The 18149-nt window shown below is 36.4% G+C and overlaps 1 protein-coding gene across 2 annotated transcripts in view; it reads right to left on the bottom strand.

The window, feature by feature from the left end:
- LOC104818218 (serine/threonine-protein kinase ATM) overlaps nucleotides 1–18149 on the bottom strand; it is a 30803-nt gene that overhangs the window by 4511 nt on the left and 8143 nt on the right. For both annotated transcript variants that reach the window (XM_019203081.1, XM_010547707.1), the window contains 43 exons: nucleotides 17893–18080; nucleotides 16814–17396; nucleotides 16650–16721; nucleotides 16370–16522; nucleotides 16165–16290; nucleotides 15515–15642; nucleotides 14470–14626; nucleotides 14340–14386; nucleotides 14196–14259; nucleotides 13910–13984; nucleotides 13303–13422; nucleotides 12903–13088; nucleotides 12391–12512; nucleotides 12244–12313; nucleotides 12031–12158; nucleotides 11187–11328; nucleotides 10942–11076; nucleotides 10702–10800; nucleotides 10568–10614; nucleotides 9903–10089; nucleotides 9591–9812; nucleotides 8728–8799; nucleotides 8380–8449; nucleotides 7892–8009; nucleotides 7672–7795; nucleotides 7168–7308; nucleotides 6695–6808; nucleotides 6286–6333; nucleotides 6088–6192; nucleotides 5717–5803; nucleotides 4920–5225; nucleotides 4478–4590; nucleotides 3968–4034; nucleotides 3808–3882; nucleotides 3151–3273; nucleotides 2780–2944; nucleotides 2608–2706; nucleotides 2067–2218; nucleotides 1761–1965; nucleotides 1502–1549; nucleotides 1296–1379; nucleotides 1101–1184; nucleotides 85–165 (listed from right to left, as the gene is read on the bottom strand). In XM_019203081.1, coding sequence (XP_019058626.1) covers nucleotides 85–165; nucleotides 1101–1184; nucleotides 1296–1379; nucleotides 1502–1549; nucleotides 1761–1965; nucleotides 2067–2218; nucleotides 2608–2706; nucleotides 2780–2944; nucleotides 3151–3273; nucleotides 3808–3882; nucleotides 3968–4034; nucleotides 4478–4590; nucleotides 4920–5225; nucleotides 5717–5803; nucleotides 6088–6192; nucleotides 6286–6333; nucleotides 6695–6808; nucleotides 7168–7308; nucleotides 7672–7795; nucleotides 7892–8009; nucleotides 8380–8449; nucleotides 8728–8799; nucleotides 9591–9812; nucleotides 9903–10089; nucleotides 10568–10614; nucleotides 10702–10800; nucleotides 10942–11076; nucleotides 11187–11328; nucleotides 12031–12158; nucleotides 12244–12313; nucleotides 12391–12512; nucleotides 12903–13088; nucleotides 13303–13422; nucleotides 13910–13984; nucleotides 14196–14259; nucleotides 14340–14386; nucleotides 14470–14626; nucleotides 15515–15642; nucleotides 16165–16290; nucleotides 16370–16522; nucleotides 16650–16721; nucleotides 16814–17396; nucleotides 17893–18080 — 5532 coding nt within the window. The remainder of the gene's footprint in view (nucleotides 1–84; nucleotides 166–1100; nucleotides 1185–1295; nucleotides 1380–1501; nucleotides 1550–1760; nucleotides 1966–2066; nucleotides 2219–2607; nucleotides 2707–2779; nucleotides 2945–3150; nucleotides 3274–3807; nucleotides 3883–3967; nucleotides 4035–4477; nucleotides 4591–4919; nucleotides 5226–5716; nucleotides 5804–6087; nucleotides 6193–6285; nucleotides 6334–6694; nucleotides 6809–7167; nucleotides 7309–7671; nucleotides 7796–7891; nucleotides 8010–8379; nucleotides 8450–8727; nucleotides 8800–9590; nucleotides 9813–9902; nucleotides 10090–10567; nucleotides 10615–10701; nucleotides 10801–10941; nucleotides 11077–11186; nucleotides 11329–12030; nucleotides 12159–12243; nucleotides 12314–12390; nucleotides 12513–12902; nucleotides 13089–13302; nucleotides 13423–13909; nucleotides 13985–14195; nucleotides 14260–14339; nucleotides 14387–14469; nucleotides 14627–15514; nucleotides 15643–16164; nucleotides 16291–16369; nucleotides 16523–16649; nucleotides 16722–16813; nucleotides 17397–17892; nucleotides 18081–18149) is intronic.

Raw genomic sequence — 18149 nt, forward strand, 5'->3', positions numbered from 1 at the left:
AAGGCTGGTGAGAAAAACAAAGGATTGCTATACCAAGCAGATAAAAATGGAAAAAAAAAAAAAGAATCCACGTTAGTTGAGTACCTCATCAATGGTGCTCAACATGTTATCTATGATACTTTTGTGGGAGGAGAGATTGAACCACATCGACACTAATCGAAACACCTGTAGAAGAAAATATTAGCTCCATGACTCATGCTACTTTTCAACAACATAATAAAATGCACATCGAGGTTAAATCTCTCAACTTCACGATGCTGTTAGAAAGCAAAGACAAATACTAGCAGTAACTTTCTTTGATATTCTGTAGATAAAGTTAGAACATGAATCTTATTAGAAAGTGTATCCAGATATGAGAAACATACGTAATCTGAAAGATCAATCTATCATAAAATTGAAGCATTATAGTAGATTTCCTAAAAACTAAACCCTATAAACTACAATTTAAACCAACTGCAACAGAGATCCATATTTACACAAACTACAAGAACTAATTGAACATGGAGCAATTATGAAACTGCATACGGACCCGCTAAAATCAGCAAACGACTGATAATCCTATGAGGAATAACTCTACAAGGAAAAATCCAATGCAGATGTCTAAAAGCACCAAGGGATCACAACAGAGGAAAAAGAAGAAGCTATGTTGGACATTGGGATAGCCACTTAAATAGATTCCACAGCCGCCCATGAATGGAAGTGATGGAAAATATAGCAGGCTACCACAATGGACAGTTAACTCCAAAACTATAGTAATACAAGAGGTTGGAAAGAGAAAACAAAACAGGCAATACAAATAGTTTGATTGGCCAATTCTGTCATAAGAGTTGATCTTTTGATTGAATCTACATGAATGAGTCAGCAATCTGAAAGTACAGGATTGGAGAATTCTTAATTTGAAAACACATGTCAGATTCATTAGGAGCTGTTACCTACAACAGGAAGAAAACCATTCAAGGAAAATCATATTTTGACAGATTAATGAAATATACTAGCATGGCAGAACATTTCCTCACGTAACTTGAAGGTTGGAAATTTGACACTGATTCAACATTAGACAACATAGTCACACCTAGCATACAAGATCTAGATGTACATACCACTCTGACATCATACTTATCGCCAATTACAAGACATCGTTTGTATCCCTCCAATGACAGTTTCAGGAAATTGTCCCTGTCATCCTATGATATTATGGGGGAAGGTGGAGACAAAGTGTCAGTAACCATACCATCTATAGCGAAAAACAAGCACGACTCGTAGCAGCAGCTAGATTATCTAGCTTAAGGTCATACCTGTAGTTTTTCTGCCTCTTCTTTATCCATTGAAAGTTGCTTCTGCAACTCTTGTATCTTTAGAGAATAGTCTATTTTATCTCCCTAATACATTAAAAGGTCAAATATGAAATCAAATTAGAGACTCAGGTGGACATAAATTCCCATTGTTCTTAGCTAAAAGGAGGAAACGTTGAGGAGAGTGAGCAAGTAGAACTCTTACTCACCTTAGTTGAACTCTTAAGCCGCTTGATAAGTGCATCCAATTCCTTCGTCTGGGAAATTATCCACGCTCATTAGTCTCTCCCACAAAAAGGTATAAGCAGTTTTTAATTGACTGTTTTATATTTCTTCCTGTTTACAGCAACTGAATGGATGGATTCACTGTGCACTTTGGAGCAGATTTAGGGTCGAAAGCTTTCGAAAACAGAAATACGGAAGCAAGGAAGTAAAGAAAAAATGAGACTTAAGCAACCACTAAGAGACCTTGTGTTTCCGTAGTCTCATTGCAGCTTGCCATTCGCTGGAGGAGAGTCTTTCCTCGTAACTCTTAAACAGAGCGTCTGCGTAATGAGCCAGATGGAACCAAGTCTGACTTTGCCTTTCTATCACCTTTTTGCACATCTTGGAACTCTGTCCCTCAGCAAGTGAAACCGCAGGCTTGAGATACTTCTCCAAAATTGTTCTAGAACTATATCCCAGAAAAAATACAACACAAACCAAGATTAGATTTCGTACGACGTGATGATGCATAATAACAAAATTGCACTTGGACCAAAATAAAAGTCTTACTTGCTAGATCTGGTTTCTGCTAGCCACTTTCCAATCAAGCGATATACATCTGAAGCCTCTTCCTTCAATTGGTAATTCTGTAAGACATAACTAGCAAGGTTGATAGCAACTTCATGCTGCCCTTGGGCATGTAGTAGTTTTGCTTCTTCAATCTGAAAAGCAAAAGGGAGGTTAATGGAAATCAAGTCTCTAGTAGAGTTCTAAGTATACGCTCTGTTCTAAATCAAGCGGTGAAGTAATTGAAAGATGTCAAAAGGAGGAATTATGTGCCCACAATCATACATGAAGAGATGTTTTACATCCTAGGTTACAACTACCCATTGTGACAATGATCAACGGTTTAAGTTGTATGCCTTTTCTGTTGTCTGACATAAACATCAAGAAAGGAAGAAAACTAGAAGAAACTGTAAAATCAATGAGTTATGAGGGGAAAAAAAGAGGTTATGAATTGCACAAAGTATACGAGGTTAAGCAAAGAAATTTGTTTCAATTTCATTGGTTAAAAGTACCAATGAAGACTGACAAAGCCAATAAATTGTACCCTTCCAAGCCAATCAGGAATTTGATGTTGTCCATCACTTCGTGCACATAGGAACTTGAACTCATGCAAAGATGCGGCAGCCTGAGACAACCGTGATCCCTAAAAGACACAAAATAATGTATTGGCCCATTGTATTAGACAAGAAGTGTAACTGTATGTGGTCACATCATACCTTTCGAAGTAATGACGCAGACTGCAACAGATGCTGTATGGTGGTGTCCTTAGAGCCCAAAACTTGGAAAAGAACTCTCCTAAATGCGATGAATGGTTCCAACAAATTCATGTGTAGCTGAGTTCGCCTCATAATAGAGCTCCAATCCTTATTGAGCCAAGACAACTGCATTTCAAAACCATAAGAGCAGTGCTGGCGACATGATTATCCCATTACTGGTAGCTTGCACAGATACATATAGTGAACCATATGACAACAAATCCACAATATTTGGCCTTGATAAGTGCCAATTACCCATTGTGAGAGGATTATATCACTCATTAGGAACTGAAGGAGAAGCAATTGGAGAAGAAAATGGAAAGACAAAATACCTGCTCCATTGTAGGAATCACAGGATCTGTACATGCCATTTTTGTTAACGGATAGACATTCACTCTTTGATGTGAAGATGTTTTCCAACGAAGATCCCAGGATAGTCCAAGATGATAAAGAATCTGAAAAAAGGGCACAACAACAATTTCAAATCAAGAAACTTTTTCGTCGATCTTGTGTTGTCCAGCTTAATGATGGTTATTAGAAACATTTATTTACAAGCATTTATCAACCCTATTTTGGTGCTCCGGAGCCCTTTCTACTCCAATAAAATATATTTTGCAATCTGACCATATTATCAGTCACTGCTACATCCACAAAAGTTGTTTCTGGTTGTGTTTAGAGCATGTAGGTACAGATACTGACAACTATATGGCACTTTATTCCTCAAACTTGATAATGAAAGATGTGATTCATGTTGGAAAACTACATACCAAGATGATGGAAAGCAAGCAAGAATCCAAGATGATAATACAAGAAGTCAATTTTCTAAGGGGTCGTGGAAAGAAATGGACCATTATCAAGTCATTGATATGAATAACAGTGACCATTGAGTAACCTTAGCATCACTAAATTCTGGCATCCAGATGATGCAATAATACCTATAACTAAAATATTATACTACTTTTTTGTCTATTAAAAATCATATCGCTCACCTGAAGTTTCAAAACTGTTGAGTATATAAACCCAGTGCCTTCCTCACTTGCACGAGAAATGGACAATACAAGCTCCTGAAATAGAGCAAATGCAAAAATATTAGTGCATCACAATAAAGCAGCATGCCAACCAATATGGATTGATATCATCATGCAGTACCATCTTAGTATCATTCAGCTTTCCGCAAAATCCATCATAATCCCCTTCTTGCAATGCTCTCAAACAACTGAGAAAGATTCATGTAAGACAAAAACATGGAAAAAGAAACTAAGGATAAACCTAGTGTTTCTCATATAGGACCTTTAAAACCTATAAAACGTTCCCACATGACCAATAGCCATTTGATATCTAGAAGACGGACACTGAAAGAAGAGAGCCAGAAGAAAATATGCCAGAGACCATCATTTCATAGAGGCTTTGACTTATCTATTTAAAATTTCCTCAGAATAATTCAAAGAACTTCTCATTCATAATCAGTAGATAGACATATAAAGGGGAGCCACACGTTTCTTTTTAATCCAAAATATAAAGCTAGCTATAGGGTTAGGGATTACATAATATAATATAATTCGTGCTTCAATGCAATTTAAAACTACAAAAACCAAAAGAGAGAATGGACTAAAAAAGTATAAATTAGCATGATAATGAATCAGATTAGAAAAATGTTACCAATGAAGCTTTTCATGATAATTGCTGCTCTTGGCATGTTGAAGTGGAGGACAGCTAGTTTGTGGATAAAGTAAAGAAAAATCCCAATTTCCAGCACGCCAGGCAGCCTCATACTGCAAAAAAGAAGTCGAACATCAACTAAACTACCACACTTATTCACCTTACCCTGACAAATTGACTCACCCAAAATTTAGAACTATTATCAAGCCTACAAGTTGCTACTTGGTGGGTATTGCTTTATGTCACTCTTCAACCTGGGTAAGACTTGAAAACCCATGGCTCTTTTAAGACGTACAAGACTAGTTTGTCATCCCTTTCCTTATCCAAGAAATTTGATTTGAGATATGATTATCTAACCAACTTGCTAACAGAACCAGTAGAAAAGTGTTATCCACCATTACAAAAGAAATCAGGTCATATATTCGACCATCAGGATACACACCTGCAATTCAATGAACTCTGGATCATACTGATAGTAGCCTTCTCGACAAGTCAAACCCTGACAATACAGATCCAGAACATGCATACAGCCTGTCTGCTGCAAAGATCTGATAAGCCCTTTGTAAGGTTTCCTCTGAACTGCCTGTTCGTTATGAATAGAATGCCATGCACCAGAAGCTGGTTGACAACGTTCCACTTCTACACCACAATGTGGCAGCATATTCTCTGAGCGTGCTTGCAAGTCATAATACTCAAGGGCTCTAGTCCAGTTCCCCTCATGCTCATAGGTGATTATTTGAGAGGTCAACTTTCGGAGATCATCAACATGGAATAAAAGCAGAAAATGTCATTTCAGGGATATCAAAACACCGAAGACACTTCAAAGAAAAAATAGGAAAATTTATGCTGCTGTTACACGGTAATAAGCACTATAAGTTCATTGTCTTCTGCAGGTCTAACAGGAGGATTGGACATTTGTTATTCGTCAATTAGCATTGATAAAAGCAACTAATAGTAATATATTTCATATTTCATTTGTTATTAAAAGCAACAGATATTTTCATTAGGTATCCTATCATTTCGAAGCTATATTCTAGGACATTGGTAGAATAGATGTTATTTTGCTTCCTCTCATAATTGAACTGGTTCTGCTCCATTTTCTATTTGAACCAAGTTGATGGCAACACTTTGTGGAAAATTAGTAATTGCAACTCATACCATGATATGCAAACATGTCAAATGAGTGGATGAAACGATCAAAAACGTAATCTACACCAAGGACCAGTATAAAAAACTAACCTTGTTTGACTGTATAACCCCATATAAGCTGTCGGGCTCGTTTATTCGTGTTATTGCTGACACAAGTATTTCAACATGACTAGGCAGCTGTACACCAAAAGGATAGGTTACACAGCCGCTAAAACAAGAACAATTTCTCTGTTTTCGGATATTGTGCTAACTCGTACTCTTTTTAAACAATTCAATTGTCATCAACGAGATCCTTGTGCCAACAATTTTGTAGAAAAAGCTTCAGAGGACCTTACATACATGGTGAAGATTCATGATTAACCATAAAGTTAATGCTTATTACAGTACTACTTGGTTACCTAGAGTATTATCCCGTACAGTAATCCAATTAGAAGACACACATTAAGTGTACAATTACTTACCATATCACTATAAGAAAAATCTGGATCTCCTAAGGTGAGACTGCCAAATTGATCTTCACACCAGTGCTCCACATACATGAAAGCAGTAAAATAGCTACCACAAGCCTGAGGAGAATGAATTGGTTACTGTACCACCGTAAAATTCAGAGCCTTACTTACAAGAATTGGCCAAAGGTTAAAAATAAAGGGATTACTCACCACTGCTGACTTGGCGACAACAAGATAATCAATGGAAAGCCAATAGACCTGACAGACGTAAAAGTCTCTCACTATCAAAATAGATTAAGAGAAAAATAGCAATCCTACATATGCTTGAAATGATGAAGTGAAATAGTCAGCATCCAATAATGTAATGGAATCACATGTTACACAACTAGTACCACATAGAATGATATAAAAAAAATACCTAAATAGCAAACAGCTTTATCATATAAATGGTAGCTAGGTAACTGTCTCGTGTATCTTTCTTGATTGATTATAAAGTGATGAATGATATCACAACCAAAGTTGGAAGAAACAAATTTGGGCAGCAACAAAATGACAAGTCCTCCATTTTGCATAAACACATTGTTTACAAGACAATATCCAAACACAAGAGGCAAAATACCTTGTCCCAAGTTGTAGTCACGGAACCTGCTATCCCATTGGATGCAGTTGCAACATCTCTAACATTAATAGAGGCAGAAGAAGACCTTGAGTTGTAGCTAGAATTCTTAGCACTCTACAATAGCATTAAACATTAATGTTAAAAGGAATTGAGAATATGTCTTATACTTGTTGGATTTCGACACTACATCAAGCTGGAAAATCTTGATTATTTTAAGAAAGAAACAATGAAGAAGAAAGAAACTAAGAATTATTTCAAATTTTAGTTGCATCATCTACACATACCAATCAAATTTGGACAATGTATAGATATAAACAGCAGAATCTAAATTTTGGTCTTCCATGATGCACAAATAATGTGTGGTCACTGGTAAGGAAGACTATCGCCTATGCAACACGATATTATTCCTTGGCAGTTACCATGAAACCATGAAACATAACGATATTGAAATCATTCTGGATTGGGATACCTACCCTAGAACTTTCTCTCTTTGTTTGTCCCGAAAAACTCAATCTTTCGAGAACATAACACATTCGCAGATCATTAAGGACATTCAACATTATTTGCTTCGATTTGGTTAGCTTGTTTGATTCAATGAAGATATACTCTTTAACCTGCAGAAGGAAAATGATAAGGATTAGCAAATGCACCCCCGCATTGCCGGCTGGATACTAGCCCTGAAAGGGTATCAAGAAGTAGCAGCAAAGATGAATATTTTAATTAGGAGAGACAAAGAGGGAGATAAACTCGAATGGAGACAAAAGTTTTGCAGGTTAACCACAACAAACAAAACATAGTTCAAGAAAGGTGACAATTTCAAACGTTACAGTAATAAGAAATGCAGAGTGCAAAAGCGGAACGGAGTTCAATAGAAAAATCAGATTTCCATATGAGAAAGAAAATAAACCCTAATAAAAGAGAGGGTATACAATTGGAAGGACTTGCAATATTAGACTAACAAAAACAAGAAATATTACCTGTGTTGAAATCAATTTGTATAAATTGACATCAGTTCCAGTCCTTACAGCAAGACTAACAACAACGCTTGGGAAAAGAAGCTCAGAAACCTCGGATTTCAGCAGTGCTATGTGCTGGCATAATCTGTTAAACAAAAAAGCAAACATGATCCAGCCAGCAATAAGCTTTTGTTTGAACTTTAAAATTAATTCCCTCTGTAATTAGGAAATAAACTGATACCTTATTGTCACATCCTCACAGAAAGCAATGAGAGAGTACACAAGCTGACAAATCCATGTCTCAAAGTTTTTATTCTCAGTTGACCACACTTCAGACTTCTCCAATGAGATGCTATCAGCTGACAATACCGAAAATGAACCATTCTTTACCCAGGAAAATGAAAAAAAAACATAAGTCGAAGCATTGTAGCCTTTACTTCATTAAACACGATGAATTTGGCTTTCAACAATTTCCAAAGGAGACCCTACATCCAGATTCCAGAGGCTCAGCAATGCAGTGAAATACTTTATAGAATCTAGGGAAAAGATGTGTCCACACCATTTAGAATATTTCAAATGGAACTAAGATTTTTAATACTTCTAAGTCTTGCCTGAATATTTCCGATATTTTGAAATCAATAGAACAACAAAAGAACACCTAATCTCTATGATACTTCTAGGTCTTATTCAAAGAGATTCTTGGAAGGCGAAGCATTGTATATTGATTACCTTTGATTTTCTTTTGGTGATCCAGTAAGATATTCTCAACAATGTCAAGGTCAACGCCCCTGCCATGCACCTAAGAGAAAATAGCAGCAACAAATTATAGTCGAAGAATATATATAAAACAAAACATTTGGTACAAAGACAAAACAATAATGGGCATCTGCTATGGCAGTTATATTCTTATATATCCTAATGCAGAGGTGAAAACCCAATAAATATCATCTAGGGAGTCATATCTCGAGATACTATTTTGGAAAAAAGAAACCATGCTGCTAATGGGAGAATGCTGAGAGGGTAGCAACTCGAGGAAGAATAGATTAGCTGATAGCAAATTCAGAGTTGAAATCTCACCTCAATCAGAGATCTGTCACATGAATCAAAAGATGATAATGCCCTCTGACCCCTTTCGGTTGAAAGAATTCCCTAAAAGCAGGGGAAATAAATACTTACAGTACTGACAGCTTCCTTTGTCGAATTGCTTATGAACGAATCCAACAAGTAAGAAAATATAACACAGCATTGGTCTTGCAGGGCATGATAGCTGATAAATTTTCCAATTAGATTGCATAGATAACTGCAAGAGTCCACAATGATAATTAAACAACAATCACTCTTTATTTGAAGTCACTAACTCAAACTGCTCCGAATTAAAAAATACAGAACAACAACAAAGATTTTGCATGCATCATAAAGGAGATGCCACACAACATATCTTGCCATAAATTTGGGCCATAGAATGTAAAGAAGATAAGGAAACACGGAAAACCTAGAAGTCGCTCAGTCTCTCATTGAACAAAACTAATATAGAAAGATGCTGGTCAAAGAATATACTCAAATATCAAAAATACTAATAAGGAAAGAGTAAAAAACAGAAGACCAACGCCTTGCATTGATGATACAATCCGCAAATAGTACCACAAACTCTCTGAATCTTTGAATGCCTTGGGTGAATTCCATTACTTTTTGGGGTACGAAAAAGAATCTAGTATATGAAGATTTTAATTATCATCAAGATACAAGAACTTCCTTGAGCAAAGAATGCTTCAGAACAACTGAACTTCGACTGGAGTGTATCACAATCATCAGAAAGTATAAACAAAATCTAGAGACTACTACAAAATTCAGTGCAACCAAGCAAAATAGGTTCTGGCCACACATTAAGAAAATTTAGCACAACCATCGAATTTGAGCCAACAAAGAACAGCAAAACTCACCCGAAGGGTTTGTGATGTAACATCTATGATCTTAACGGATTCATCAAGAAGGTATCTCTTCAAAATTTTCAGCAGCGCAATAAGGGTTTCATCAGATATGCCATTATCAGCACAAGATCTGAATTTTGAACCAATATCATGACTCATTGATTGAGAACCATGAAATGAGCCAAGCTTCCCAGGAAGATGGAAAACAACACTGTGTGGATCCCCAATACCAACCTGCATTCATAACAAGGGAGGATGAGTCCTGAATATAACAAAGAAAAAATCAGCAAGAACAGGTAAACCATAAAGGTAAGAGAAAGATACCTTGGATACAAAATCAGACACCAACGACCTCATACTATCTGCTTCATCTGAGGCAGACATATGGACAAGAGTCCAAACAGCATTAACAATTTCATTGTCTGAATGCCATACTATGTCTGCAGTTTTAATATTGTTGTCTTCTCTAGAAGCTTCAACAGCTATAAACTTCTTGTGCAGTGCTTGGAGACTGCAACAAACAAATTATCAATTAAAAGCACCTTTGTGAGTTACATGCAGTGTGTACGAGTTATTGGTCAAACTCTATCCACTTAATTGCTGCAGAGGTAGCAGTCAGATCAATTAAAAGTAAACAATGTCTGCCTTCCGGAATTAACTCCTGGAACAAAGTAGAACTTAAAAATTGCATCCATGACAGCAACATAGAAGCTTCAGTAGACAGTGCTTACCCATAGCAGAAAAGATAAAAAGGCAAAGGATTTGTGAGAGGAACAAAAGAAGTGGAACAAGCAGATATGTTTCTTTTTCTAGAATCTAGATATTCCTTCTGTAATGAGATAAGCAAAACCAAAGTCTCCAATTTAAAATGAAAGGATATATTCCCAGTCATCATTTCACTTTTTTTCACTACATTCCTGTCCTCGAATGTAAAGAAACCTTACTGCATATCTTGGAAATAATAAACTCTACAAAAATATAAGTGATACCTCCAGGAAAGAAATCTTGGTGGAAGGTAGCAAGATCTTCTAGCACACTGTTAGGAGGGATGACAAGGAAACATAAAGTGGGTGACTGAAATTCCAATAAGAAAAACAGAATAATTTGAAATACAGGGACCTACCTTCAACAGATGGTTCCTTGGAGAATAGTCTTCACATAACCCAATGTGAAATTCTCGGAGGACTCTAAAAATATCCATGTCGGGGAATGGCTCCAAATCCTGAAATACATGGACACAATAAAAAAAGATAAATGTCTCGACAATTCTTACAAAATATTAGCTCCAGATAAAAACTCTATACAGTAGTACCAAACATAGCACTTATTTAAAGAAATTTAACTCCACATGTAGGACACTTACTCTGATATCGTCGTAAAGAGACGAATCTGCATCAACAATGAGTTTGTGGAGTAAATTTAAAGCTACAGATGGCCCGGAACCTTTAATGTTTGTCTCAGCGTTGATGCAGCATGTCACCAATTTTGAGACCAAAAACTACAAAAATAACAGGTGGAGAAAAAGAAAATACTAAGAGTTTCATCGGAGCTCAAACAGTCCTCGGAAGTTAAAAACATGAATGCTGAAAAAATACAAATGATAAACACCTGAAGTTGTTCACCTAGTACACTGACAGCTTCCTTTGTCGAATTGCTTATGAACGAATCCAACAAGTAAGAAAATATAACACAGCATTGGTCTTGCAGGGCATGATAGCTGATAAATTTTCCAATTAGATTGCATAGATAACTGCAAGAGTCCACAATGATAATTAAACAACAATCACTCTTTATTTGAAGTCACTAACTCAAACTGCTCCGAATTAAAAAATACAGAACAACAACAAAGATTTTGCATGCATCATAAAGGAGATGCCACACAACATATCTTGCCATAAATTTGGGCCATAGAATGTAAAGAAGATAAGGAAACACGGAAAACCTAGAAGTCGCTCAGTCTCTCATTGAACAAAACTAATATAGAAAGATGCTGGTCAAAGAATATACTCAAATATCAAAAATACTAATAATCTAATCAAATAAACTAGTGTAAGAGAGAGACATAATTCTATCATGTCGGCATGCCCAAAGGTAAACATCCACCCCCAACCAAAAAAAAAACAACATAGTCAGCTTACCAATTTGATACCTTATCCTAAAAGATCAATAAGGACCATCAAGAGGAGAAATGCAGATAAGAGAGAAACATAATTCTATCATGTTGGCATGTCCAAGGGTAATCTCCACCCCCAACCAAAAAAAAAACAACATAGTCAGCTTACCAATATGATACCTTATCTTAAAAGATCAATAAGGGCCATCAAGAGGAGAAATGCAGATAAGAGAAAAAAATATACTCATTTTCATACGCATGAATTTCAAGCATAGTTTAATAAATTGGAAGAAATTAGATTGTTGGCAAAAAGGAAAACAAATCTGGGATTCTGCGCACTTGAAGGAACTAGGAACTGAAGCTCTATGACCAAGAATACTAGTAAGCACTTCAAGTGCAGCCAAATGATGACGGGTACGCCGATGGTGACATGCGGCTGAGATTTTGTAATGTATTTCTACAATGAACTGTAAAACAACAAGAAAGGGTCATGAGAGAGTATGTTAAAGAACATAACAATTTTCTGATCCAATCATCAAATTAAATATGTACCATGAACACCCTATCCGGGCGAAAAATGTTTATCCTGTCAATAAGACCAGAGTTCACAGGAAAATCAGACCTGCATAAAGCGATAAAGACATTGTGAATGAAACAAATAAAAAACCAAGAAGTCAATTACTGAGCAAGCAATTTTACATTTCCAGAAAGCCATCCACAATTGTTTGAATGGCACGTGCGACAGTGTCACGGGAAAAAAAAGGAAGTGGAGGTTCTGAACAACAGGAAGCGACGGAAAAACTGAAACTAACAATAGCCACCTGAAAAACATATAAAACAGAGAGCATATTAGAAAATTTAAACAAATTCTAAATTGTATTTGGCAAAAAATATTGAAAGGTCCTATGAAACTAGGATCTCGGAGAAAATTGAAGCTAAAGGCAAATACAAGTTTTTACTTTCCTCATTCTCCATCTAAACGATTAGCTGCTCACATAACTACCAGAGTCGGTTATACTGCATGATGGGCCCAAAATCATCTTACCACTTAGGTCACTAAGAAAACATCAAACTGTTGATCTTGCAGCTTAACAATGCTTACATTTTGGCTCATCCACAAATACCAAATACGTACTAGGGTAGACAGAATAACTTTTAGAAGCTAAAAATATTGCTCAAATCATGTACTACATTTTGTACAGATATCATACCATATTCTGCTTTATGAGCTTATCCCTCTCATTTTCGCTGATCTCAGCCACATGCAAAATTGAATTCTGAAGCTCTATTGCACCTTTTTCACATTCAGACGTTTTACTACAGTGTAACCCCATACATATTGAAAAGATCGGCACAAAATTCTCCCTGACCATCACAGCCAAAGGCCTGCCAGTTATCTGCAACAATTTGTAGATAGCATTAGTTGGCCGGAGATCAAGCAGTTGATGTCATATTAATTCGGTCCAAAATCTAACCAGAAAGAATAAATAATCCAAGGGACACATTTGTCATTTTTCTGTTACAAATGTCTAATAAAAGCACTATCCACAAACTGGTCTTTGCATTCTGTAAACCAGCAAAGAAATAAAAGAGATATGAAAGCAACCTCACCTTAGCAACCCAGTTAAGGTTGGCATGATCCCCGTGTACCAGTAGAGCTGGAAGCAGCCAATGGGAACAAAACTGGATGAAATATTTTGCCTCAGCGTCCAAAATGAAAAGCTGCCTTGTCTGCAGTAAAGTAATCACCAGATGATATAGTATGCGAAAATAGACACGTTTCATTCTCAAAACTACCAAAATAAAGCCACTATCCTTAGGACCCAGGATCACAACTAGTTGTTTCGGACTTTGAAATTAGAATGTAGTTTTTATTCGACATAATAGATCAATGCGTAAAAAAGCAAAATAACAAGCTAGCTTCTGCCACTTATCCACCAGAACACAGTTCTAACAGTGTTATTTGTACACATAAAAGATTATAACAAGAGAGTCAAACATGGAACCAACCTCACTTAGCGTACAATTTCATAAGAAAACAAAATGAATGTAGTTCAATAGAGAAGATTCAATGAAATGAATACATTCATTTCTTTCAAACAGCGAGACAGGCCAAATACAAGGAGTTACGAGGTTGTATATAATCATAATGGAAAAGATGGACCGACCTTCCGTGTTAAATACTATGTAGTACATAAACTCTTAGTTAATAGCATACCTCAACAAGAGCAGCTAGACTAACACCACAAGCTATCCAGCAAAAGAGGATAGGACCAAAGAGTTCCTCAAGGTACTGTAAAAATAGTTCCAGAAACAGGCAAATTTTAAATCATCTAGGTCGCATTTATGAAGTGCAGATGTAGAAGAAAAAAACAACTGACCCTGTATCAACGTAAAATGTCAGGACGATCAACAGATAAATAGTTAATTAAATTTGAACTTGAATATAAAGTCATTCATTACACAGGTACGGAAGAAATAAATAGACAACCAAAAGTTAGCACCTTGAACCTAGATGGATAATGGAGCTGTGTAGATAGATTATCGAGTGCTGCAGTGATCAATTCCCTGAACCAAGAATATCAGAGGAGCAGAAGTCAGTTCTCCGTACACTACAAAATAGAACACCACCATAATGCAGAATATACCTGTGACAAGGATCAATAGCAGAAACTGTGCACATCATGAAAATAGCCTGTGTAATTGTTCCAATAAATGAGTGACTGAGCCTAGTAGGAAGCAATTCAAATGTTTAATACCAAAAGACTAAACTATTACCTCCAACTCTATTTTCTCACTGTGGAAAGCAAGATGCATAAGGGTGATAATGACAGTCTCCATTTTAGTGCTAGGCTGAGGACCAGCAGCCAAAACATCCCTAGCAGTGACCATCTTCTCCCTTGAGGAAGCTACCAATACAACACCAAAGTTGGAGCTGGAAAAGAAAACAGGACAAGAGAAAAGAACCAATGATTCTACAACCAAACAAAGAAAGATATATTAAGACGGCAACAAATTTAAATTAGTAACAATTAATCATGTCCATGTGTGTACACCAAATTTATAAATACTACAGAGATGTTCCGGTTTACCATTTATAAATCGACTCCAGACCATGCAATGGCTACTTAGAGGGTGGTATTCAAGACAACATTTTACAAGTTCAATTCTATGTCTCAGGTCTCAAAGACAATTAACATCCTTTCAGCAACAAGGTCATATAACGGAAAGAGGAAACAAATAATAATGTGATTAAATCTGTTCAAAATGCAAACCATGCCAATCACAAAGACTTAAAGAAAGCAGGTCACCATAAAATTAAACATGTACCACATATAGAAGCTTGGCATCAGAAAACATGCGAGGAGATTAAACTTTTGTAAAACAGAACCCAACTGATCAATCTCTTTTTTACCCGTAGAATATTTTCTCTACACAGCAAACGTAGAATAACCTATTTTTTCCATCTTTTCACCACAACAAATTTCTAAAAACAATCTAACCCTAACAGCCGAATCACAAGGATTTTAAGAAAGCAGAACACCATAAAATTATACATGTTGTAGAAACGCATGGCATCAGATAACATGTGAGAAGATTAAACTTCTGTAAAACAGTACCTCTTTTTTACCGTAGCTATTTTCTCTACACAACAAAGGCAGAATAACATATTCTCTCCATCCTTAAACCACAACAAATTTCTAAAAACAATCTAACCCTCCCGCCCCAACCTCGATATGGGAGAAGATAGGAAGAATGGCTCTACCTTAGACGAAATAAACATGAATAGTTCTACCTTCGAAGAAATAAACATGAAACTCACCAAATATCTTGAAACAAAGCCTCATGGCCATCCCATGTCTGGAATAGAAGACCAATTTTTCTTGCTAGGACAAACCTCACCCGATAATCAGGATCAGTCAACATCAAAAGAAGTCTCTCAATCATTGCCTGTATAAATTAAAACAGAAATCGATTAAACAAAAAACCAAACATGAAATTAACAGAGGAGGAGGAAATGTGCAAGGAACAATCTAAACTTTTTAACAAAAAACAACAAGCGTAAAAAGTCAAACAGAAAAGTAAAAGCGCAAACACCGCCAAGAAACAAAACCGAGAACTTCTCGGCGAGAAGCACCAAAATATATAGCAGGAACAATATTTACCTACTTCTCCTTACTCCATTTCTTAAAACCGTTTTTATAGTTCCCAAACTATATTGTCTTTTTCTTCGATTGAACATTTTCTGACATGTAATAAGTGCAAGGAAGACCTCAAGTTTCCTGTCCAAAACCAGAATATACCATATTTTATCTTCATAAAACTTTGACGCATCAATTTTAAACGTGTACCCTCACCACTTCATGACAACGTAAAGAGGAATGAAAACATTGGCAATACATGCTATCATCAGTCTCAGCTACTCCAGTGCTTCAACACTAAAAACAAAGCATGTTATATGAGAAACAGCACCTGGCCAATCTGAGGATTCAGCAAGAGAAAATTGCATATGCAGTTGATCAGCCTGACACGCCCAAACCAGTCGAGGAGACCATATTCAGCAGTTTTATTCACCATTGCACCAAGTTGCACAAGGAACTGCACGTTACTTGAGCACTGAATAAACTAGAGCATGAAAGGGAAACAAATAATCAACTCAATCAGGTGAAAACATTACCTGATCAGATTCTCCTTCTTTCGTCTGGCATCCGGAAGAATCCAGCTTCGAGGTGTATAAAGTGTGGAGTAGAACTTGGAGATCAGTGACTATGTTGAGACAGTTACACTTGAGCTTCACTTGTGTGTTAATCAAGCTATCCACAAAATTTACCTTGGAAAGTAAGGAGATGAAAGTCGCAAGCACATGAAAATTAGTTAAAGACAATTTAAATAATCCATTTTCTTTGTCTGAATTTGCTTTTTATTGGGCTTTAAATCAGCAATCACAAATCCCGTACCAGATCTATAATCCTTGGCATCCAGGTCAAACAAGAAAGGCGGCACAAGCTATACAGTATACTCTCCACCACCTGCATTGTGAAGAAGGAATAGACTAAGATGCTGCAGTAAGGTCACCACAAAAGCTCAAGTTATTGACGCATAAATAAGAATGTTGAAAGACCTTCGGATCGCATTCATTCTCCAAGAGGTTATATAAAACTTCCCATGTAGAAAATTGAACAACCGGAGAAACACATGAAATAAGTGATATCATGCCCAACTTCCAGTCCACCAAAGAAATCGGCATGCTGGGTGTAGCTTTACCACCAGCAGCCATAATATCCATGTCTTTGGTATCTTCAGTTAGATCTAAATCCATATCCATGATTCTATTGACATCAGGAGAATCAGGTGCTGATGATTTTGACGGAAAAACTTGACATGGCATATTCCATGCATACTCAGTATATTTTGTGTAAACTTGAGCAAGTGACCTCAAGAGCTTCTTTAAGGAGTGAACTGCAGCATCATAATCAGCAGGAGAACAATATTGGTTTCTCCCACCAGTGAACATTGGAGAATTCATAAGAGACCTAAACGAAACAACTATTGAGCTTTTGTCATTAAAGTCAGCGCCAAAGCCCAAGGAACTAAGCCACTGAAAATCGTTAAAGCTTTTTAAAACTGATTCAACGGCATAATCCAGCACTCCTAACAAATACCGGCATGCTTTTGAGACAAACAAGCAGCTTCCTTCACCCTTCCTGTGAAAAGCAAAAAGGATATCCAAGTGATAAGTTTTTTGAGGAACATATACAGTTTAACTACCAAAGCTTGTTTGACAGGTGAGAATGTGCAGAAACATTCACAACCACCAATTTATTTCATCTTTTCATCTAAAATGTTTAACACAGCAGAAGCATAACACGGAATTAAGTTAAATAGCCATGCCTTACGCACTTACTTGCATTGAACTAAGGGAGACTCCATGCAGAAAAATAACATAATTATAAAGTAGGAAGAGCAAATATCTGAAGATAACTATGAACAGTGGTTATAAATCAAGTAGACCACCAAAGAGATACATAACTACCATACAGGAAAAAAAATCCTGATAAGACAGATGACAACCTTAATTCTTCCACTCATAAGATTAAAAATGACCCAAAAAGCGAACCAAACAATAAAGTATTCTCCCCAAGAAAATTAAGGGAAAAAAACAAGATGATTACAAAAAATAAATAGGAGAAGATAATGAACCTCATGATGGATGAACCGTGTATGAAATGGCATAGCAAACAACATTCCATAAAGACATCTGATAGAGGTCCTTTCTCACTATCCTTCTCCTGGATAATGTTCAGGACATAGACATCCATATCATGAAACAATGGATCTCTTAATATTTTAGGTAGTTGTACCCCATCAGAAAAATGGCTATCGGATGTCTGAAAGTATAAAGAACAAGAAAAAAGTTTCAGCATAGATACAAGTCAAGAAAAAGGTAAAAAAAATAA

The sequence above is a fragment of the Tarenaya hassleriana genome, unplaced genomic scaffold, assembly GCF_000463585.1.
Source record: "Tarenaya hassleriana unplaced genomic scaffold, ASM46358v1 Cleome29, whole genome shotgun sequence".
Taxonomy (NCBI): Eukaryota; Viridiplantae; Streptophyta; class Magnoliopsida; order Brassicales; family Cleomaceae; genus Tarenaya; species Tarenaya hassleriana.